The sequence below is a fragment of the Pipistrellus hanaki genome (genome assembly GCF_964339955.1).
Source record: "Pipistrellus hanaki genome assembly, chromosome: 15".
Lineage (NCBI taxonomy): Eukaryota > Metazoa > Chordata > Mammalia > Chiroptera > Vespertilionidae > Pipistrellus > Pipistrellus hanaki.
The window spans coordinates 51,219,103-51,243,117 of NC_140517.1; the positions used below are offsets into that span (position 1 = coordinate 51,219,103).

Consider the following 24,015-nt stretch of genomic DNA (forward strand, 5'->3'; position numbering starts at 1 on the left):
TACTCCTGGAAAAACTTGTAACCCTTTCGCAGTTAAGCTGCTTCTTCCTAGTTAAAGGCCAAACATCCATACTCCTGTAGGGATGGCCTGTGGTCCCAATTCTGGAGTAAATACATATCGCCCTGTGGACTCAAAAGTCCAATCCGGCACTTCCGGGGGTTGCTCGGAATAACTGTCATATCCATTTTGTCCCCTGGGGCAGGCTGGGTGCTGTGCAGCCAGCTGGGATGTGCAGGGACAGGAGGCTAAATGGATAGTGCCCTGATTGTTTGCCTGTGCTGGGAAGGCCCCCTTCGGGAGTTTCCCGACTGCTGTTGAGGCAAGGAATTTCTCTGGACATCTGCCTTGGACCTACACTCATTTGCCCATGTCTTCCTCTCTTACAGTTCGGGCATAGTCCAGGTTGTTTGGGACCTCTGCCATTTCCTTTATTAATCCCTTTGTTAGAGGGGCACCGCCTTGCCACGTGCCCTGTCCCTCCACAGTGAAACTCTTGTGAGTTTGACTTTCCCTTTGCTAAGCTGTTGCTGAAGAATTCCTTCAATGGTGGTTCTCTTCAATGCGGCCGCAATAGCGGCTCCTTGCATATATGAGGGGCCAATGTCTGCACAAATGCGGATATAATCTGAGAGAGTTCCTTTTTTTTTTTTCTTTTTTTAAAATATATTTTATTGATTTTTTTCCAGAGAGGGAGGGAGAGGGACAGAGAGCTAGAAACAACGATGAGAGAGAAACATTGATCAGCTGCCTCCTGCACCCCCACCCCCCCACTGGGGATGTCCCCGCAACCAATGTCCAAGCCCTTGACTGGAATTGAACCTGGGACCCTTCAATCCGTAAGCCGAGGCTCTATCCACTGAGCCACACCGGTTTCGGTTCCTTCAGGGTTTTAAAGGGAGGGGGTTATAAGTACGCTCACGCTGTCCCTTGTTAGGGTTCATCTGTTCCTTAATGGGGAAGGCATGAAGGCCCAATTCCTCACCACTTTTTCGTGCCTCCTGCAGGGCCATCTGGAGAGGGAAAAGTGGAGCTGGTGCTGCCCCAGGCAGCAGGGAACGGCGGGGACTGCCCCCACGGCATCTCTTCTTCTTGCCAAGAAGCTTTAATGCTTCTAAAAAGTGCTCTAATCATCTTCCAAACAAGCCTGGGAACACTGTGTGGGAAAGGGACTGAGTCTTTTTTTTTTTTTTTTTTTAATATATTTTATTGATTTTTTACAGAGAGGAAGGTAGAGGGATAGAGAGTTGCCTCCTATATACTCCCTACTGGGGATGTGTCCGAAACCAAGGTACATGCCCTTGACCAGAATCGAACCTGGGACCCTTCAGTTCGCAGGCCGACGCTCTATCCAGTCAGTCAAACCGGTTTCACTATTTGTGTTATCTTTGAAGTTGTGCCTCTGGCAATGAAGATATGTGAGAGAAAGTGTGCTTCAAAGAATTATATGGAGCAGGTAGTGAAAAGTGATGGCCTCGGCACCCTGGATTGAGATTGGAAGGGTAAAGTGTGATGCCATGTTCTTTGGTGTCTTAGAGGGACAGTCCAGGGCACTGCCAGGGGGATGCCTGATAAGTCCAGTGTCAAACCACTCACACTCTCTTGATGGCCCACAACTCTCCCTCTCTATTTACATGACAACCACTTATTGACCAGACCCAATGTGAGGCCCAGAGCACTGGTATCATCAATCAGCTTACTTGCCTTATTGTCGAGGGAAATCACAGTATCTGTAGGAATACAAGCAGAGACTGACTTGGAAGACCTGGTGTACTTTCAGATGTTGGGAGTAGAGGGCTGCACTAAATTGGGAGGATGATGACCGTGAACTCCTAGGAGATAAGCTGACCATGGACTGAATTGTCTCCAATATGCCAGAACATGAACTTTGCAGACGTGGCCATTGCCCTCTCTCTGGAGGAGTGGGAGCTCCTGGATGAGGCTCAGAGACTCCTGTACTGCGATGTGATGCTGGAAGTGTTTGCACTGGTCTCATCTGTCGGTAAGCCCTTCACATCTCTCTTCTCATGTCCTGAGGTTATGTTCTCTCTTCCTGTATTCTCTACCCGTCGCTCTCTCTCCCACGTAGCCAGTCCATGGACTCTGCTACCCCCCACTTTCTTGTCAACTGAGCTGCGGCTGCCAATGCTGAGCTGTGTGGAGAGCCCTGAGGAATGGACTTTACAAGCATTCCTAGAACCCATTGTCTCCCAAAGTGCAGAAAGTGTCTGGGAATCAGGAGTTCTACAGACAGATCAGTAGGTTCACCTTGGTCTTCCTTTTCCTGGGAAGTTTATTATGTCCCCATTCATGGCTTTCACTTTTGTCCCTTTCCTCAAGGTTAGGGTCCTTGGTGACTGCCTGAGCCAGGTTTTGGTCTTTACTTACATGAACCATGAACAATTCTTCTAAGGCCCTCCATCAGTTATTATCTGTAATATTCTTTCATCAAATCCTATTGCATGCCAAGCTCTGGGCCAGGGCTTGCTGCTCACTTCTGTTATCCTTCATGAATACTCAGAATATTTAGATTCCAGGTATTTGTATGATAGAAGGTACTATGAGAACATGGTGTGTTCTCCTGTGAATATGCACAATGGACTCAGAGAAGGCTGGGCACTTCTGAGTGGCAACTGGGGGAAGGTATGGTACCAGTGCTGTGTTCAGATCATACCTCAAGTCTCTCCTGGCAACACTGTTTAAGTGCAGGTGCAGGTGCCACTGGCCACTATTCATTTCTACCTTTTGTTTCTCATTCTTGACAGTTTGCTGACTTGTCATTTCATCAGACTGTTGGCTACGTTCCCGTTTTGTGGCTTTTTACATCACCTGTTCCTCTGCACTGCTGTCTGTGCAGAGTTCACAAACACTGTTCTGCACTTGTGTTGTGAGGGGCAAACACACTGAGTGGCCAGGTTATTATTATCTCTGAATGCATAATCTGGCCACTCAGTGGATTTGTATCTCCAATGGGTACCAAAAGTATTCTAGACTTTTGCTGGAGATGAACCACCTATTTGCCCTGAGCTTTCTATCAAACCAGTGAAAATGGGAAAACTGATCAGATGCACAATTTACAGTATCTTTGATATCAAATGCATGAGGTACTCAAGAGAAGTACACTGAGTGGCCAGTTATTATGAATTCAGAGATCATAATAATCTGGCCATTCAGTGTGTATGCGTAACTAGTCCTCCAACACCAGATGCTAATTTCCAATTTAACTTGGAAACAGACATAATTATCCTCCTGCACAGCCATCCCATGGCACCAGCAGAGAAGCACAGGTGGACACTCTTAGCAGAACAACGAGCAGGAGATTCTGCTTCTCTTCCATGTGATGTTTGCCATGTTTTTGTCATATTTCTGGTGAAGTCTTTTCTGGTTTGTTAGCTTCAGAGGCCCATAATTTTACAGCGACCTCTTATTAAGCTTTCCTGCAGATCTCTTATTTTGAGACAATTGCAAGGAAACAGTGTAGTATGTGGAATACACTTTTGTATTATAACTTTCCCCTGATACCACAGTGAATATTCTTTCTTTATTTCTTCCTTCCTTTCTTTCTATTTTATTCTTTTTTTTCCTTACCACTCTCTGTTTTTAGGTTGTTGGCATAAAATGGAAGATAAGGCTATACATTCTGAGCAGAGTGGATCTCTACAAGAAGAGTCACAGGTCAGGTCTTCTGAGACAGCTTCTGCTACTCAGACGACCCATCTCTGTAAGAAGTGTTTCTCAGTGTTAAAAGACATTCTGCACTCGACTGAGTCACAAGCAGCAGACTTTGAGCAGAAAGCCTTCTTCAGTGACGCATGTGTGAGAGGCTTCTGTTTCAGTGCAAACCCTTATGAGCAGCAGAGGGTTTCCGCTGGAGAGAAGCCCTGTAAAGAAGCTATGGACAGGGCGTCGTTTGTGAACTGGTTCAGCTTGCACTTCACACGGGTGCCTTCCATGAGTAGGGAGGTTGGGAAAGTCTTTCCTGCCATCTCAGATATTCCACAGCACCCAGCAACTCTCAAGACTGAGGAGCTACAGAATAGCAGTGAGATTGCACAGGAATTTCTCAGTGGAAAATGTCACCATCATTGGGGTGTATGTGAAAAAGTTGCCAGTAGCAACCAGAAAGTTGTTCAACATCAGGGCGTCTGCTCTGGAGAAGTGAATTTTGAGGGTAACAAATGTGGAAAATGTTTTAGATGCATCCTGAACCTCAATCAAAAAAGGGAAATTCACAATGGAGAAAATCCCTATGGGAAGTTCTTTAGACAAAGCTCTATCCTCATTCAACACCACAGAGTTGACACTGAAGAAAAATCGTGTGAATGCAGTGAATGTGAGAAATCTTCTAGCTGCAAAACTAGCTTGGTTACACACCAGAGAATTCATTCTAGAGAAAAGCCTGCTGAGTGTAGTGACTGTGGGAAGTCTTTTAGGTCCAATAGTCAACTTCATAAGCACAAGAGAGTTCATACTGGAGAGAAGCCATATGAGTGTACAGATTGTGGGAAGTCATTTAGGTGTAGCTTTAACCTAGTTCAACACAAGAAAATTCACACTGGAGAAAAGCCGTATGTATGTAGTGACTGTGGAAAATCTTTTACGCGAAACGCTCACCTCCTTAACCACAAAAGAGTTCATACTGGAGAGAAGCCATATGAGTGTACAGATTGTGGGAAGTCCTTCCGTCGTAGCTCAAGCCTCATTCAACATCAGAGAGTTCATTCTGGAGAAAAGCCCTATGAGTGCAGTGATTGTGGGAAATCTTTTAGGTTCATTAGTTACCTTTATATCCACAAGAGAGTTCATACTGGTGAGAGGCCATATGAATGTGATTATTGTGGGAAGGCTTTCATTGATAAGTCTGCCCTCATTCTCCACCACAGAGTTCACAGTGGAGACAAGCCTTATGAGTGTAATGAATGTGGTAAGTCCTTCAGTGAAAGATCTGGCTTAAATAAGCACCACAGAATTCACACTGGAGAAAAGCCATATGAGTGTAGTGATTGTGGGAAATCTTTTAGGTCCAATACTCACCTTCATATCCACAAGAGAGTTCATACTGGAGAAAAGCCATATGAGTGTACAGATTGTGGTAAGTCCTTCAGTCATAGCTCTACCCTCATTAAGCATCAGCGAATTCACACTGGAGAGAAACCATATGAGTGTAGTGATTGTGGGAAATCTTTTAGGTTCAATAGTTACCTTCATATCCACAAGAGAGTTCATACTGGAGAGAGGCCATTTGAGTGTGGTGATTGTGGGAAAGCTTTCATTGATAGGTCTATCCTCATTCGCCACCACAGAGTTCACAGTGGAGACAAGCCTTATGAGTGTAGTGAATGTGGTAAGTCCTTCAGTGAAAGATCTGGCTTAAATAAGCACCACAGAGTTCACACTGGAGAAAAGCCATATGATTGTACAGATTGTGGCAAGTCATTCAGTCGAAGCTCCACCCTCATTAAACATCAGCGAGTTCACACTGGAGAAAAGCCATATGAGTATAGTAACTGTGGGAAGTCATTCAGTCAAAGCTCTACCCTTACTCAACACCAAAGAGTTCACAGTGGAGAGAAGCCTTAAATGTGCATGAAATGTGTTATTTTTCTCACTTAGAATAACATCACTGAAGGTGATTCCTTGGGACCTATTTATATGAATATAATCCCCTTTTTATATATATATATATATTTTATTGATTTTTCACAGAGAGGAAGAGAGAGGGATAGAGAGTTAGAAACATCGATGAGAGAGAATCATCGATCAGCTGCCTCCTGCACATCCCCCACTGGGGATGTGCCCGCAACCAAGGTACATGCCCTTGACCGGAATCGAAACCGGGACCTTTCAGTCCCCAGGCCGACGCTCTAACCACTTGAGCCAAACCAGTCCCGGCCCCTTTTAAGAGAACAAACACCATGCTAGATTCTTCATAAGTTTCATGTGTAAGTGAGGCTTGAAGGACCTCCATTGCACTAGCTAACATGCCCAGACCTACCCCATTGATATCACTGTGAGTGTTTGTGGCTGAAGAGATTTCACCTCTGACACCTGGCTCACCTGAGAAGTGTGCACCCATCACCACCGGGAGTGCTCAGGGTAAATGTATTCTATGTTGTCTCTTATGCTCGAGAAAAGTATGATTACTCTGAGCTCCTGACAGGATCTTCATTCCTTTATCTCGGACTAGAGAATGGAACTGACTGAGGGGTCATCCAGAGCACCCATTCTCAGCTACGAAGTGTCATTTCTTTCTGGAACATGGTTCTCACATTATGCTGTGATGAATTGCTTCAGCTTCTAAGTCACTCTACTGCAATCCTCTCTTCTGGTTTATGATACTTGGTGTGTGTGTGTGTGTGTGTGTCTATAATTTTGATCTTTCTATAGACTCCCTGGGGTAATTTGAAAGGAAAATAGTGATCTTTTGGCATGGAGGTGTAAACAGATATGGTGGGGTCCCAAATTCTCTGCTTTTGAAGACACACCATACTGACAGAAAATCACTTCTTGTTCAATATTGGCTTTTAATCACTGCATTCCAAAATCTTGAGAGAAAGACTGCCTGACTATGGCTCTAATTTTGAGCCTGGTGCCTCTGTTATTGGTGCTGTCAGTGGTCACCTAGAAAAGGAGGCCTTTGTAGTGCTTCTGTGAACAACACAAATTATATTCTCTGTTCACAGTATGGCTTTCACAATTCTCAGCAATGTTTAGGGGGCTTCTTTCCACATAGTGTAAAGCAGCTATGGGCTGTAATATATAAGTTTTCATAGGCTGGTGCCTTTTGTTTTAAGACACTGAGGTTTATATTGAACTCCAATTAGTAAGAAACACTCCTCATAGTGCTTGGGAAAGACGAGTAAATCTGATAAAGAGTGCCTCTTCTCAACCTTATCCGGAAGTGGTTTGGGGCTAGGGCTTGTGCGATTTTTGTGAATGACGTTCTCAGAACCTCCATCACTGCTTCTTGTGGCTGAAATAATTGGCAGAAAAAAAATAATGGGACAGTTTTTTGGATTCCCTTCGCCTATCTAATGTGTTCACCACAGAATTTGCTCAGCAGGCAAGACCTCAAAGTTAGAGGAAGGAAAATAATCACTCCCAGGATGTATCTTTTTTAACTGAATCAACATGCCTGTTGATTCTGATGGTAATAGACTTCACTGCTTGACAATATTTTCTGCTACTGAGGCAAGGCTAGTCCTCTTAGAAAGTTAGGAAAGAGGTGGTAGAGGCCATATAGGGTTGATATTTTAATTTCCTATCAAGAGAGAATATCTAGGTCTTTTAAAAATATATATTTTATTGATTTTTTACAGAGAGGAAGAGAGGGATAGAGAGTTTGAAACATCAGTGGGAGAGAATCACTGATCAGCTGCCTCTTGCACAACCCCTACTGGGAATGTGCCCAGTAGGGGGTGTGCAAGAGGTACATCCCCTTGACAGCAATCGTACCCGGACCCTTCAGTCCGCAAGCTGATGCTCTCTCCACTGAGTCAAACCGGTTTCGGGTCTAGGTCTTTATTTGAAAGTACATTTAAGGCTTTATTCCAGTGCCGCTATAACTGAATGTAACAAAACGCACTTTTTTCACATGTACAATTTTGTGAGCTTGCACATAGGGATCAAGCTGTAAATCCATCACTTGTGAAATAAAGGTATCTCTCATCCACATACAGGTTAGGGGAAAAGTAGGCTTAGAGATGTTTCTCTACAAAACTAAGAGTTTATTCTCATTTAAAAAAATAAGTATATATTTTTAAAATAATTTATTGACTTTTTAGAGACAGAGGGAAGGAATTGGGATACGGGAAAGATGCAGCTAACTGCTGCCTCCTATATACCACCTACAGGGCATGCAGGCAGGAATGGAACCTGTGAGTTTTAGGGCAAGGGATGGTGCCGAACCAACTGAAGCACACTGGCAGGGATGTGTTCCTTCTTGTATTTATTAATTATCTTATTAATTGCCACACCAACAACTCCACCTACTTTTGCCACATTCTGTATTTTCCTACTGCCCTATTATAATCTCTCTTTCTTGGCCCTCCATGCAGTCATGGATTTTCCTTACAATAAAATAGTTCATATTGTTCATAGGTTTATAAGCATAAGTTGTGCAGTCTTTAACAGATACTGGTTTCCTCCTTGCTCCACAGTAATTTGTGATAAAATACTAATGTTTATGTGGGTAGTTAAATTTTTTATTGCTGAGTAGTACTGTGTTATACGGATATTGACTATATTTTGGTCTATTTATGGTATTGGTTATTTCCAGATTTGGGCTATTATATTGTAAATAGATGTGTTGGTAATATTGCTTTCTGTTCTCTATATAGATGTATGTTTTACTTCTCAAACTGTTGCCATGTATGTGAATGTTTATACAGAACTGTGACCCAGAAGGGTCATTCTCTTTGTCTTCCTATTAATTCTCAGTAAATAAAAATTCCAGATTTTTTGCTATCTTGCCAGCAAATACATTGGTTATCTTAAAAAAACAAGCAAAAAAACAACAACATTCTTTTAAAAAAATAATTTTATTGATTTTTTTACGGAGAAGAAGGGAGAGGGATAGAGAGTTAGAAACATCAAAGAGAGGGGAAAAAAATCAATGAGAGGGAAACAAAGATCAGCTGCCTCCTGCACACCCCAGTATTGGGGATGTGCTCGCAACCAACGTACATGCTCTTGACGAGAATCAAACCTGGGACCCTTCAGTCCACAGGCTGATGCTCAATCCACTGGGCCAAACTGGTTTCGGCAAAATATATATTTTTAATATGGATTTTTTATTGTTGATAATGTTACAGATGTCTCCGATTTCCCCCCTGTATATGTTCTTTGGAGGATCTTTCCCAGACCTTCCCCATCCCCTGGGAGATCCGTCAGTCTGTCCCAGGTCACCAGGCCTCGGGCCCATATCCTCCCTCCCCAGCCCCACTGTCAGCCCCACACACCTTGTTCCTCAGGTTCCTGGGCTGGAAAGCCAGCCCTCTTCTGGGCGGCCGAGAGAACTACATTTCCCAGAAAGCAATGCGCCTACGCAGGGCCTTTGGAGCCAGTGCATCCGGTTAGGGCGGGACTTCCGTTGTCATCTTCCTGGCGGACATTTTGACTTCTTCAGGCTGTTCACGGGCTCAGGGGCTTCGCCGCGCCGATCGCCAGGAGGGGCCGTGGGGGGCGGCGTCCCGCCGGCAGGGTGTCTGAGGCGGGGCGCCCCCACCCGGCGGGACTGGGTCCCCGGGCCCCCGCCTCCTCCCGCGGACAGAGCGCCCTCAGGCCCCAGCGGCCCTCCCGCCTCGGGGCGGCGCCGCTCAGGCCTCAGCCCAGGCCGCCGCCCGGAGCAGTGAGTGCCCGTGGGGGCCGCAGGGGGCGGGCTGGGCCCGGAGGCCGGGGCGGAGGGGGCGGCCGGCCTGTGTGTGTCTAAGGGACCGGGGGCTTCCGGGAGGGGCCTGTCCTCCTCAGGGCCGGGCTGGCTGTGCGCACAGAGGGACGGAGCCCGAGGGGGCGGCCCCGGCCCCGGGGCTGGGCCAGGCCCCGGGGCTGGGCCAGGCCCCGAGCAGCCTGGGCCCCGGGTCCTGGCGGGGGAGCCGGGCCCTCAGCGCCTTCAGCTCCCACAGGCCCTGCGGTCAGAGCCGCTCAGGGGCCGGGCTGTGGGCTGAGGTCAGGGCCTCCCACTGCGGGGGCCTCTGAGGCTGTGGGGCCTGGGCTGTCCAGCCGCTCTCCTCGGGGGACCTTGGACCTGGGGACCTGGAAGGGACACCAAGCCCAGAATGCTAAGCCCAGGTCAAGGGTCCTGTGATTGGAACCTGATTGTGTCAGCCAGTTGAATTGTGGGTCATAGGGCCTTCCATGCATTGATTCCAGAATGTGCCAAGGCTTGAAGTGAACACTAAGCTGATTGAGGGACCAGCAGTTGTCCACTGTTTAAAAATTGGAACTGGAAACAGTGGGACAGGAATCCAGTCCAGAGGAGCTTTGTGACAACTTGGGTTTCTGTTCTGCTGGTGGTGGGGTCATTGGGGTCATTGGAGCAGTAGAGCAGGGGATGTGTCCCAGGTCTCATTAGACTCCTGTGACTGCAGCATGAGGCACAGCATGGGGGTGAGGACGGGGGTAGGAAGACCACAATGGAAGCTGCTGTGATGGTCTTGGTGAGGGTGATGGTGATGGGAGCACAGTGGAGGTTGTGGATGTGGAAGAAGCAGTTGCCTTAGGGATCAGGGATTTAGGTGTGGCCACCTGGATTTTCTAATTTTGAGGATTGGGGAGAGGGGTAAGAATCAGAGATGATGTAAAGGTTTGATTTAGCACCTGAAGGTATAAAAGCACCATCAACTGACATGGAGAAATTCATAGTGGGAACAGTCAGGTTCATGAGGAATATAAAATCTTTTATTTTTTTCCTATTAGATATTTCAGAGTCCAGTGAACGACTGAAACTCTGAGGAGGAGTTCAAGATGAAGACTACTTAAAAAAGTATTAAAGAGTATGGATCAGGGAGGAGTTGTAGATCACCTTTTTGTTTTATATATTGATATTTATTTTAATTTAATTTAATTTACTGGAGGTAAAACAGTAATTCAAAAAAAGGTGAGATGTGGCTGGTGCATTTTGCTTCTTAATCACTCACCAGGATTTTTTGTGACCGTTTGTTGTGTGGCCTGGTGTGTTGCATCCAGTTTGGTTGACTTGCTTATGTGCCTGAGTGGACATCTGTGGGACTCACTGGGCATGGGGCAGAGGACCATGGCCGTGGGACTTGAGTCCTGAGGGCTGTGAGTGGAGAAGGGACATCAAGTGCAGGAGCAGTAGACGTGGGCTCTGGGTAACTGAGATCTGATGTGGTTCTCAGTAGGCGAGATAAGTATAGTCAGGGTAGTACTTGATACTGTTTGAACTTGCCATGCATCCTCTGGAACACACATGCTCAGTAATGACTAAGGCCAAGGAGATGTCCGTGGGAGCTGGGCTATGGGAGTGCAGGTATGTGGGAGGGTGTGGGAGAAGGAGTGATGTGCTTTTGAAGAGGGAGTGTGAATTCATGGCCACAGATCCCTGATGTTGCCATAGAGGGACGGGTTGAGTCCATTTTTTTGTGATAAATGGATGATAAAATATGGAGAATTTTAGGGTAATTCCTGAAAAGACCGGTGTTGTGGCGCTCCATGCCAGGTCCAGAATTTAGGTGTCATACAGGTGCACACCTGCCTGTTGTTGTTGGGCTGATACAGTGATCTATAGGAATGGGATAGCATTTGTCAGTGTCCTGGGCCTGAAAGACTTGACTGGGGCCAGCTGGCCACTGGCTCGAGGCAGTGGGTAGCATAGCCTCAGGCCCAGCTCCAGTGGGTTTTTGTGAACGCCAGCGGCTGAATGGGTGCCCTGTGCCTTCTGCATGCCTCGCTGTCCCAGTGCGTGCTCCTGTTCGGCACCGCCCTTGCCTCTAGTGGCCACTCTGGACGCTGTTGGGCTGAGATCTAGAATACCATAATCCCTGGCACCTTCCACCAGTGCAGAGAGGGCACTACCAAAAGTGAGGTCTTCCACCAGGGGAGACAGTGGTGCACAGGCCTGGTGAGGCACCGGCTGTGGAGTGGGGGCCAGACACTTGGATGGTGGAGTTTGGCCAGGAGTCATCCCATCTACCTTGACCTTTGTGCTGGGTGACAGGATCTTCAGCACCCAGGACTTCCTCACCCTCTTCTACACTCTTCGCCCCTATGCCTGGGGACTCCGACTTGAGCTCTCTTTCTGCCTCTTCGGCCGGGACCCCTGAGAAGCCAGGCCTGAAGGAGGACCTGGGGGTGGACAGGAGCGGACAGGCCCACACACATCCACTTGCTGGAGCTCATGTGAAAAAATGGATGTACAACATATGTGGATACTGACTTCCTGGTATACAAGTAGGGACATACATGCTTATACCACTGAACTCAGGGACTTATGGGAACATATGGGACACACATTCAGATCATGAGTCCCCATGTATACCAGGGGGTCCAGTCATGTTCCAGTATAACACAAGCTTGACTCATTAACGTGGGCCTTTCTAGAACTTCCCTATACCCAGTCAGAGTTCTGGAGTTAGGGCTGGATTTTACCTGTCAAGCCAGCCGCAGTTGGGGAAAGGATGAGGAAGAAGAGGAGTTGCCTTTGGAGGTCCCCTTCACATGCAGCTATGATAAGCTTTCCCTAGATCTCCCTGTCCTCACCATATGCCTTATCCCTGTTCTATTCCCCTCCTATGCAAGTCTCCTCATGGCCTGTCCCCCACTCTCTCAGCAACCAAGCCAGTTGGGGAGTCAGAAAAATGGAGAATGCTGAGGTCCCAGCCCCTTCTATCCAGAAAGACCACCATTCTTCCGTCTGGAGTGTGGTGGGGAGGCTGACCTCTGCCTAGGGCCCGCCCTTATGAGAAGATCTGAAGATGTGAGCCTAGATCCAAGGGATCATCCCTGGCCTAGAGACAAGGCCTTTTCTGTGTCCACACGCGTGCGAGTGTGCACGCGCGCGCACACACACACACACACACACACACCCGTATCACAGCTTTCAGACACTGCATTTTCTATTCATTTTACTTTGTTAATAGAGACTTGTTGAACAGCTAAAAAAAAAAAAAAAAAAAAAAGGAAAATCTCTACTGGCTTGGGGAAGTGAGAAGGGTAAGAGAGAAATACATTACAGAGGAGGTGAGTGAGAATGTTGAAAAGAGGGTGATTAGAAAACATCCCCTCCACTTCTTCATGGCGTATATGTGTTGTGTTTGAAGCTGTGACTCTGGGAATGAAGCTGTGTGAGAGAGGTGGGATACAAAGAATTACGTGGAACAGGTAGCACAGAGTGTTGCCCTCAGGACCCTGGGATTGGAATCAGAAGTATGACGAGGGATGCCATGTTTTTGGTGTCGTGGAGGGAGAATGTGTTGGACAGCAAGAATGTTGCCCCACAAGACCAGTGTCAAATCACTCACATCTCTCCTCATGACCAACATTTATCCGTATCCTATGTTAGTGACACCCCTTGTGTTAAGCCTAAATATGAGGCCCTGAGGTCAGGTATAATCACTCTGGGCATCTCTTTATTTCTGTGGGAAGACACAGTATCAGTAGGAATATAAGCAGAGAGTGACTCTGGTGGAAGCAAGGTCTGCTGTTTTCTGTGATGTGGGGAGTGGAGGGAGCAGATGGATAGGGAGAGTGGGAAGTATGACGAAAGAAAAGCCTAGGAGAGAAGCTGATCAATGACTGAACTGTCCCCATTACTACAGGATATGGACTTTGAGGACGTGGCCATCGCCTTCTCCCAGGAGGAGTGGGGGCTCCTTGATGAGGCTCAGAGACTTCTGTACTGCGAGGTGATGCTGGAAGTGTTTGCACTGGTCTCATCTGCAGGTAAGAGCTTCACATTGTTCCTGTGTTCTGAGGTGAGTGTTCTGCTGATTTCTGCCCCTGTCATATCAAATGTTCCGTGGCTGCCAGAGCTGAGCTGTGTGGAGAGCCCTGACCAATGGACTCCAGAAAGATCCATAACACCCATTGGCTCATAAAGTGCAGAAAGTGTCTGGGAACTGGGAGTTTTACTGGCAACTTAATGGGTCCCATCTTCCTCTTCCTCCCCCTGGGAGGGTGACAATACTCACATTTATTCCCTTCTTTCCTCTTCCTCTGGGGAAAGGTGCTTTATGACAGCCTGTGCCTGGTTATGTTCTTCCCTTACATAAATTGTGGGCTATGCTTGTAAGACCCTTCTTCAGTTCTTGTTTGTAATATTACCTTAGCTGAGGACTATTGCAGGCCAAATTGCTCTGGTCCAGAGCTGGCTGCTCTCCTCCATTGTCTTTCATTAATACTTGGAATATTTAGGGTTTATGCATCGGTAGAGTAGAAGATGCAGGGAGAAACCTGGTTTGCTCATAGGGTGAACATGTAAGATGTTCTCAGAGGAGGTCTGGCCATGCAGAGTGACACCTGGCAGAAGGTATGACATAATGGTGATGGTTAGATGGTACCAGGAACCAGCTAATTTCCAACAGTGTTTAGGGGCAGGTGTAGCCAGTGACTTTTTCCGGCTGACGACTTTTCCCAGGAAGACATCTCTACCTTCTCTTTCCCAAACTTGACATTTGCTGACTTGCATTTCATCTGTCACTTTTTGGCGTTAGGCTACCTCCACCTTTGTCACCTTTTTGCATCCACGGTCCCCCCCCTCCCCCTGTACTGCTCCCTTTGCAGTATTCTCCTACATGGACCTGCACATGTGTTATGAGGGGAACATACATAATTAAGTAGTCCTCGAACCCCTGCTACTCATTTATCGAATTTTACTTGGAATAAGACATAACCAACCTACACAGCTTTCCCCTGTCTACAGCAGACCAGCTCTGCTGAGCACTGTTAGCAGAAGACTGGGCTGGAGGTGCATTTTCTCTTTCATGGTCTTTGCCGTGTGTGCCATGTTTCTGGTGAGGTCTTCCCTTCACAGCAGCTTCTTATTAATCCTTTCTGCACATCTCTTACTTTCAGACAATTACACAGAACCCATGTATTATGTGCAAAATGCTGTAGCAAGGGGACTTCCCCTTAACAACAATCAACAATGAGTTCTCCCCTTCTTCTCTGATTTCAGGTTGCTGGCATAAAACGGATGATGAGGAGGTCTGTCCTGAGCAGAGTATATCTGTTCAAGAAGAATCACTGGTCAGGGCTTCTAAGACAGCTCCAGTAACCCAGAGGACCCATCTGTGTAAGCGGTGTGTGTCAGTATTAGAGTATATTCTGCACCTGACTGAGTCACAAGCAGCAGACTTTGAGCAAAAAGGCTTCTGCAGTGATGCAAGTGTGAGAGACTTCTCTTTCAGTGAAAACCCTACCCAGCCACAGAGGGAAGCCAGTGGAGAGAAGCCCTGGAGGGAAGCTGTGGACAGGGCCTCGTTTGTGACCAACTTCAGCTTCTACTTATCAGGGCTGCCTTCAACCAGTAGGGAGGTTGGGGAAGACTTCCCAGCCATCTCAGACCTTCTCCAGCACCAGGCCCCTCTCAGCACTGAGGAGCCACACAGTGGCAGTGAGATTTCACAGGAATATCTTGGTGGAAAAAGTCTTCACCAGACTTGGAACTGTGGAAATTCAGGCAGCCACAACCATAAAGTTGTTCAGTATCAGGGTGCCTGCTCTGGAGACGTGAACTATGGAAGTAACAAATGTGGGCAAGATTTTACAGGAAGCTTTAACCTCATTCAATCTGGAAGAATTCACTCTAGAGAAAAGCCCTATGAGTGTACTGTTTGTGGGAAGTCCTACAGGCAAAGGTCTCACCTCACTGAACACTACCGTGTTCACACTGGAGAAAAGCCCTATGAGTGTACTGATTGTGGGAAATCTTTTAGGAGCAATAATGTGCTCCTTAACCACAAGAAAGTTCACACTGGAGAAAAGCCATATCAGTGTTGTGATTGTGGAAAGTCCTTCAGGCAAAGGTCGCAACTGACTGTACACCACCGTGTGCACACTGGAGAAAAACCCTATGAGTGTACTGATTGTGGAAAATCTTTTAGGAACAATAGTAACCTCCTCAACCACAGGAGAGTTCACACTGGAGAAAAGCCATATCAGTGTTGTGATTGTGGAAAGTCCTTCAGGCAAAGCTCTCAGCTCACTGAACACCACCGTGTTCACACTGGAGAAAAACCCTATGAGTGTACTGATTGTGGAAAATGTTTTAGCAGCAATATTAACCTCCTTAACCATAAGAGGGTTCACACTGGAGAAAAACCCTATGCTTGTACTAATTGTGGCAAATCTTTTAGGATCAGTAATTCACTCCTTAACCATAAGAGAGTTCACACTGGAGAAAAACCTTTTGAGTGTAGTGATTGTGGGAAGCTGTTTAGACTAAAAGGGAACCTCACTAAACACTACAGAGTTCACACTGGAGAAAAGCCGTATGAGTGTAGTGATTGTGGAAAGTCATTCCAGCAAAGGAATTCACTTATTCTACACCACAGATTTCACGCGGGTGAAAAACCTTATGAGTGTAGTGAATGTGGGAAAACCTTTAGGACCAATAATCACCACATTATCCACAAGAGAGTTCACAGTGAAGCAAAACCCTATGAGTGTATTGATGGTGGGAAGTCTTTTAGCTACAGTATTAATCTCCTTGACCACCAGAGAGTTCACACTGGAGAAAAACCATATGAGTGTACTGATTGTGGGAAGTCCTTCAGGAGAAGCTGTCACCTCTCTGAACATAAGAAAATTCACACTGGCGAGAAACCTTTTGAATGTAGTGATTGTGGGAAGTTCTTTAGGCAGAAGTCTACCCTCACTCAACACCTCAGAGTTCATACGGGAGAAAAGCCATATGCATGTAGTAAATGTGGGAAATGTTTTAGCTGCAAACTTAGCCTTGTCAGACATATGAGAGTTCACACTGGCGAAAAGCCTTAAATGTGCAGGGGATGTTTTATCTTTCTACAACACTGAAGGAGACTTAAATCCACTTACCCGAGTATAAATCCCTTTTATGTGAACATACATGATGCGAAATTCCTCCTAAGTACGAGGTACAAGTGAGGCTTGAAAGGAGCTGCATCGCACTTGCTAACTTGCAGAGAACTCCACGTCATTGGTGTCACTGCGATTATTTGTGGCTGCAGTGACCTCTACCACCTGGCTCAGCTGAACAGTGTGTATCAGTCACCACCCCTGTGTGCTCAGGGAAAAGGAATTCTGTGTTCTCCCTTCTGCTTAAGTGAATTGTGAATACTCTGAGCTCTTTGCAGGATCTCATTCCTTATTCTCTGACTAGGAAATGGACCTGACCCAGGATTTGCCCAAATCATGAGGAAGTGCTATCTCTTTAAGGGGACATTGTGGTTCTCACCTGTTGCTGTGATGAATTGTTCTAAGCTGATTGCTTTACACTGCTCTGGTATAATGTTTTTGTAATTGTGATTTTGCTTTTGTCCCTTTAATTTGTTGGTTCTACTCACTCCCTTGGTTATTTTGAAAGCACAACCAGGATCAGAAAGTGGAGTCATGGCTGGGCAGTGGGCTCCGAAGGACTTGGCCTTCCTCTCAGGAGGCCTCATGGTTTGCCTTGAGTCCCAGATGCCTTTGCAAGAGCTGATGTGGGGAACCTTCAACAAAATCACTGTTCAGCAGGAAAGGGACAGTGCTGAATGCAAATAAGCGTATCTGTAAGGTACTTTATAGTATACTCACCACAAGGAAAATGAGAAATACAGAAATTTACAAGAGGCCGTTAATGATGGTAAACTTCCACAGAACTTCAAAAATCTGCCAGCACTAGCTGTTATGGCTCAGTGGATATATCTGTCAGCCTGGAGACTGAAGCGTCCTGGCTTTGATTCCAGTCCAGAGCACATACCTGGATTTTTGGCTCAATCCTCCATTGAGGGTTTATAGGAAGCAGTCAATGATTCTCATTGATTTTGCTATCTCCCTTGTATGAAATCAATAAAAAAAATATTTTTAAAAAATCTTGCCAAAGATGACATTACCAGGGCAGAATATGCAATAGATTAAATATTTGAGATGAGGAGCCTTAGACATTTGCAATACATCTGTCTCCAAAAACCATCCTTACAATTCCTACATCAGTCTCCTCGAGGGCTCGAAGGGAGACTCTGCTTTAGGAAGGACTGCAAGGTGGCTGACTCATGCTTCCCACTTCCTTGGCTATGGTTTTAAACATTAGAAATGTGGTTTCTCCCAGGAATGCACAGTTCCTAGTTCACCATGTGCTGTGCCCACTCCAGTATCCCAAGCTACATTGGAATCCCTCAACAACAGCTGCTGCCATGGGAAAGTTATGTTTATCACTCAAAGATGTGATCACTCAACGTGCAAAAAAGAAACAGATGACTTTATTCAGAAATCATCAGAGTTTAGTGCTTAAATAAATGCAAAGTGGGATCCTGACTAGGACACTGAGAGTTTGGGGTTTTCTGAGATCCCTTCTATTGATTCTCTTAGTCTCTTGTGGGGAAGAAGACAGACTTCTGAGTTCAGAGTATTCTGATAACTGTTCTAGAGAGACGGCTCTAGAGTTACCACTATGTTCTTGAAAACTCAGAACCTTAAATCTCCCCCCACCCCCACCCCCCTTAAATTCCCATCGGAGGATAGGTTCATTGATTTGAGAGAGGAAGGGAGCAACAGGACAAAAGAAACCAGGATTGGTTGCCTCCCATAAAGGACCCGGCCAGGGACGGAATATGCAGCGTAGGTAAGGGCCCTCACCAGTAATCAAACTTGTACTTTTATTTGAGTGGACGTATAAAAGGAAGCTCTGAGCAACTGAGCCACGTGGCCAGGGCAGCACCTCAATCCTTACTAAGTCCTTCAAAACAGTGAATTAGTGTGACTCAGCATTTGGAGGGGTTTCTTTGCATGAGTGTGTGCTCATGATGTGTGTGAATTGGCTTTCCCTTTGAGTTTTCCTACTTGTGTCTGTGTGCTGTGTCCGTATACGTCGTCCCAGGTGTGTGCATGTGTGTGTCTATTGTGTGTGGATGCGCCCTGTGCTACATGCTGAGTGACCCTGTGTTTTCTCATCTCTGTGTTGTATGTTCCCATCAAGGTGTTACTGGTGTCTACACTGTGGGTCCCCGTGAGCCTGGCCATAAGCTCTGCCTGTGAGTGCCCACCATAGGCTGTGAGTGTGTCTCTGCTTCTGTTGTCTGTGTGTTTCCCCGTGAGTCTGTGGCTGCGCACACCGGCAACAGGCAGCTGCATAGGCAGTCTCCCGAGGGGTGATGAGAAGGATACCCCTGAAGAGGGCTGGGGGTCCTTGGGTTCCTAATCCCTGGAGAGCAGCTCACCACGTTACCAATAGGAAATCCCGGCTGACACCTAATAGAGGAAGGTGCCTGGGCTTCTCTGAGCATCACTCCTGGACCTCCAATCTCTGGTCACCTACTGAGTGTGCATGGTCACCTGGTAACACGGGGACCAGGAGGCAGAATGGGCTCGGTGCTGCCTGCAGTGGGGATGAAGAAAACATGAAGGGGCCACATTTAGCACCGGTTCCTACACAGAAGGAATGGAAACCACAGGATCACCATTGAAGTTAATGTCGGCGTTTTCCCAATCAGCCCCACCTGATGGAGCACTCACCTGGGCGATGCAAATGACACAGAGGCTTGGAGGCAGGGTGGTGACTGCAGTGAATATAACAGAATATGGGCACTGGAATGATTGTGGTCTAGTAACCTTCCGAGTCAACTCTTGAACGTGTGGTCTTCACGCCCATCACAGTGGGGGAGCCAAGGCAGTAGGATTTACTAGTACCAAGATTCACCCTCAGAAGTGGGGTTTGAGTTTTCTGCCAATGACATCTGACCAAACTCCCTTTTCTGAAGTTAACTCCGATGAACATTGGGTTTTGGGCAGCTCATGGACAAAATATCGGCGGCGGAGGAGAAAGCAAACCATCCTGACTGACTGCCACTGTCATTTCCTACCAATCCCCACGCCTCACCTTTGTCCCTGAGCAGCCCCAAGGGAGGCTGGCACCATGGGGTCATCTTACTGGGGCCCATCAAGTAGGTCAAGTTCTGCTACTGACCCTGATGCTGGCTGCCTCCAGTGTTAAGCTTTGACCAAGGAAATGAGGTGGGAGTCCAGCCTGTCACCTCTAACAGAAGAGTCTGAAACCAGTGAGATGGCCATTCTCTCTGACCATCTCTGATAACACCCAGCAGGAAGCTACATGTTGGCTGCTCCTTTATCCTGATTCCAGGAGAACTAGGCTGTTCATGTGCTATGAACAAGAAACATACCTCTTTCCTCTAAGCCACTAAAAAGCTTTGGGGCTGCTCAGTGCCCTCAATAACATCTAGCCTGTCCTAATGGGAATGCATCCCCTATTCCACCCTCTAGGAGGCAGCAGAGCCTAACATCAGAAGCCAGAGCTCTGTTGTTGGAGACACCTGGGTTTGATTTCAAGCTCTCCCTTTTTTTTTTTTTTAATTATTAAATTATTATCTGTGTACATATTTTAACAATGCCCCTCAAGCTCTGCCTTTATTAACTCTACAATTAGTCAGTTTACATTGACTCTCTCAGCCTGGATTTCCTCCCCATTACATAGATGTTTGAACCTTCTCAGGTTGAAGAGAGGATTAAATGACATCATGTAAGTAAAGCATGAATCCACGGCACCTGCAGTGAACACTCAGTGAGTGCTAGCTCCTTACCGTCACAGTGTGTACTGAGCACAGACATACAATGTGGGAAATGCCCTTGTGTTGTTGATTTTTCACAGAGGAAGAGAGAGGGATAGGGAGTTAGAAACATTGATGGGAGAGAATCATCGATCAGCTGCCCATTGCACATCCCCACTGGGGATGTGCCAGCAACCAAGGCACGCTCTATCCATTGAGCCAAACCGGTCCCGGCTCAAATGTTCTTTTTAAACAAATAGAATAGAATTACATATGTTCTCTAATAGCCTGCTTTTTATCTTAATAATTTCACATTTTGATGTTAAAAAAATCCACGCTGGACTGGCTCAGTTTGTAGAGTGGAGTCCCATGCACAGAAAGATTGCTGGTTCAGTTCTTATTTGAGGGCACCTGCATCCAAATTAGAAATCCAGGTGGTAAATCTAGAGCTGCATCCCATTAGGGGGTCATGTAGGAGGCAGTCATCCTCTCCTTCTCTCTGTAAAGTCAGTTACTATGCCTTCGTGGTCTTCAGGAATAACTGAAATAACACTTTTCACCTGAGGGAGCATTGTAAGCATCACGGAATCTGAAATAATGTTTCCAAACAAGAGTTCAGTTTTATAGACAGCACTCCCCAGAAACCTGTGGCCAGCCCTAAAACATAAACTCATCCGTTCCCAGTGTCACTTGGACGCCCAGAACAATATTCGCAATGGGCAGTGAGCGACGGGGATCCTAGTGCCCCATGAGAGGCTGGATTACTACATTACCCAAAGGGCCAAGCGCTAACGAGGGCCGGGTTTAGCCGATGAAGCCCAGGAGAGGGGCATTATCCCTGGGCTCATTGGTTTGAGTTTGACTTCCAGAGTCTTTCTCCTGGTGGTGGTGTGTTCACAGAATAAGGGGCTCCAGGACTAGGTCCCGAGGTGTCAGAGGCAGTGGCCCCGCAGTGCAGCTGTGTTTGTGAGGCTGGTTGAGTCACAACAGGCCGAGACTGATTCCTCGGTGCCTCCCAAACTACTTTCTGCTTCCAGAGTCCAACCCAGCTTCGCCTCATTCACCCTCCAGCCTCGGGTGTGGGTGCTCATCCCTTCCTGCAGTCCAGGTCTCAGTGCTGCCAGAACAGTGAGTTGCTTGAGGGTGAGATGGTGTCTTTGGTGGTACATTCGTGGTCCAGAGCTTCAGTGAAATTTTTGTGCGCACCTGCTTTTTGTTATTGAAGGTGGGAGAGAGTGACAGGCTGAAAAGCCACCTTGTAAGGCCGTGGTAGTGTGATTAAGGAGGGAGGATTGGGGAAATCTTGCCCTATTTTATGCCTAAAGGCAACAAAGAGGATGAAGACAAAGTATTGTGTGAGGACTTTTATTTTTTTATTTTTTAAAATATATTTTTATTGATTTTTACAGAGAAGAAGGGAGAGGGACAGAGAGTTAGAAACATCGATGAGAGAGAAACATCAATCAGCTGCCTCCTGTACAGTCCCTACTGGGAATGTGCCTGCAACCAAGGTACATGCCCTTGACCGGAATCAAACCTGGGACACTTCAGTCCGCAAGCCAATGCTCTATCCACTGAGCCAAACCGGTTTAGGCTGTGTGAGGACTTTTACATCATTTTCAGGAAGCTGCTGGCATTAATGGCTGTGAATAAACGCAGGACAAAGTGTGAATGAGGGTTCTAAACTTTTCTCAAAACTTCTCAGAGGCATAACATATTTGAAGAGAAAGGACAGCAGTGAGGGGCGGGAAGGAGAAATCCTGTGAAAGCCCTGAGGGATGCAGGCATCACCCAGCCCTGGGGCTGGGCCAGGGCCCTGAGCAGCCTGAGCCCATGGGTCCTGTGGTGCGGCCAGGCTCTCAAGAGACCATTACTTTTTACAGTTTCCTGCAGATGCAGAACCAATAGGGGGCCTGGGTTGTGGAGCTTATTTCAAGGCCTCCCAGTCTTGTGACCTCTGAGATAGTGGTGTCCTTGGGCTGTCCAGCCGCTCTTCCATGCCTTGGACCTGGGGGCCTTCACGAGACACCAAGTTCAGAATTCTAGGTCTAGGTCTAGTGTCATATGAATGGTTCTTGTTTTTGGCAACCAGTGGAATGGGATGTGGGAGGTTTCTGTATATATAAAGGATTTGATTGAAGACTGAGCTAATGCAGGAACCAGGAAGAGTTGTTTTTTTTTTAATAGTAACTGGTAACAATGGGACAGGAATCTGGTCAAGAGCAGCTTTGTGTCATCTTGGGAGTGTGCTCTGCAGGTGATGAAGCAATGGAAGGTTTGGAGCAGTAGGGGCAAGTCATGTGAACGAGATCTTATTAAACTCTCCATGGCTGCAGCATGATGAACTATTTAGATGGGATGGAGGTGGTAAAAAACTAGGATGGAAGCCCCTGTGATAATCTGGGTGAGTGTGATGGTAACTGGCCCATGATAGTGGTTGTGGAGCTGAAATAAGCAGTTGAATTCTGGATTGGTATTTTAGTTATGGCCACCTGGATTTCTAATTTGGAGGCTGAGAGAGAGGTAAGATCAAAGATGATGTAAAGGTTTACATTTGGCAGATGGAGGTATGGAAATACCATTGGCTGAGATGCAGATATTCATATTAGGAAATATAATATTATCTGGGGATACCAAAACTTCTATATTTTACCTATTAGATTTTCTGATATTTCAGGGAACAGTTCATGAGCGTCTGGAACTCTGAGGAAGAGTTCAGAATAAAAACTTCTGTAAAGTGTAGTTGATAATGTAGGGACCAATGTGTGGTTGTCGATCATTTTCTTTCTTTTTAATTGGAGACCAAAGCATGAGTCATACAAGATGAGACTGCGGCTGTTGCATATTCACTTGTTAAACGCACACCAGGAATTTGAGCCTTAGTCTGGGGTGTTGTCGTCAGTCTGGTTGATTTGCTGAGTGGCAAGAGTGGGCACCTTTGAGACTCAGTGGGCATGGGCTAGAGCAGTGTTTCCCAACCTTCTCTCATGATGAGAATCACCTGGTGGAGTTGTTAAAACACAGATTCCTGAATCCCAACTAAGAAGTGCTAAACTAGAATTTTTGGGAACATATAGGTAAAATTGTATACTTAACTAGTGCTCTAAGACAGATTTTATATACAGAGCACTAAGTTAGGTATGCAATTTTACCTATATGTTCTCAAAAATTCTAGTTTAGCACTTAGTTGGGATTCAGGAATCTGTGTTTTAACAACTCCACCAGGTGATTCTCATCATGACAGAAGTTTGGGAAACACTGATATAGAGCATTGAATCTAGAGCCCGGCACATGTAGTGACATTCAGTGACTGTTAGCTCTATAGCTTCATAATGTGTTCTGACTGCAGACATTCAGACCACGTAGGAAATATCAACCAGTTGGCCTCTATATCCTCTCAGAAGCATCACTGATGAGAGAGAATCCCTGATAGGCTGCTTCCTGTACCTCCCCTCTCCCTGGGAATTGAGCCTGCAACCCATGTAAGTGCTCTGACCATGAATAGATCCATGACCTCCTGGTTCATATGTCGAGGCTCAACCACTGAACAACAACTGCTGGGCTATAGTATTTACATTTTTTTTTTAAAATAGATATTTTATTGATTTTTTTTTTTTTTTTTTTTTTTTTTTTTTTTTTTTACAGAGAGTAAGGGAGAGGCATAGAGAGTTAGAAACATTGATCAATTGCCTCATGCACACCTCCTATTGGGGATATGTTTGCAACCAAGGTACATGCCCTTGACCAGAATCGAACCAGGGACTCTTCAGTACACAAGCTGGTGCTCTGTCTACTGAGCCAAACCAGTTAGGACTAA

General features: G+C 46.4%; 1 protein-coding gene across 8 annotated transcripts in view; it reads left to right on the plus strand.

Moving 5' to 3' along the window:
- Nucleotides 1-24,015, plus strand: part of LOC311633563 (zinc finger protein 418-like) — a 79,218-nt gene that overhangs the window by 27,676 nt on the left and 27,527 nt on the right. For 3 of the 8 annotated variants that reach the window (XM_084906355.1, XM_084906357.1, XM_084906359.1), the window contains exons 2-3: nucleotides 13,275-13,398; nucleotides 14,633-20,142. In XM_084906355.1, coding sequence (XP_084762481.1) covers nucleotides 13,275-13,398; nucleotides 14,633-16,455 — 1,947 coding nt within the window. In that variant the 3' untranslated portion in view covers nucleotides 16,456-20,142. Of the gene's footprint in view, nucleotides 1-1,875; nucleotides 2,000-3,601; nucleotides 5,716-9,128; nucleotides 9,347-13,274; nucleotides 13,399-14,632; nucleotides 20,143-24,015 lie in introns of those variants that run through there. The other 5 variants (XM_084906354.1, XM_084906352.1, XM_084906358.1 and 2 more) reach the window with 4 other exon arrangements.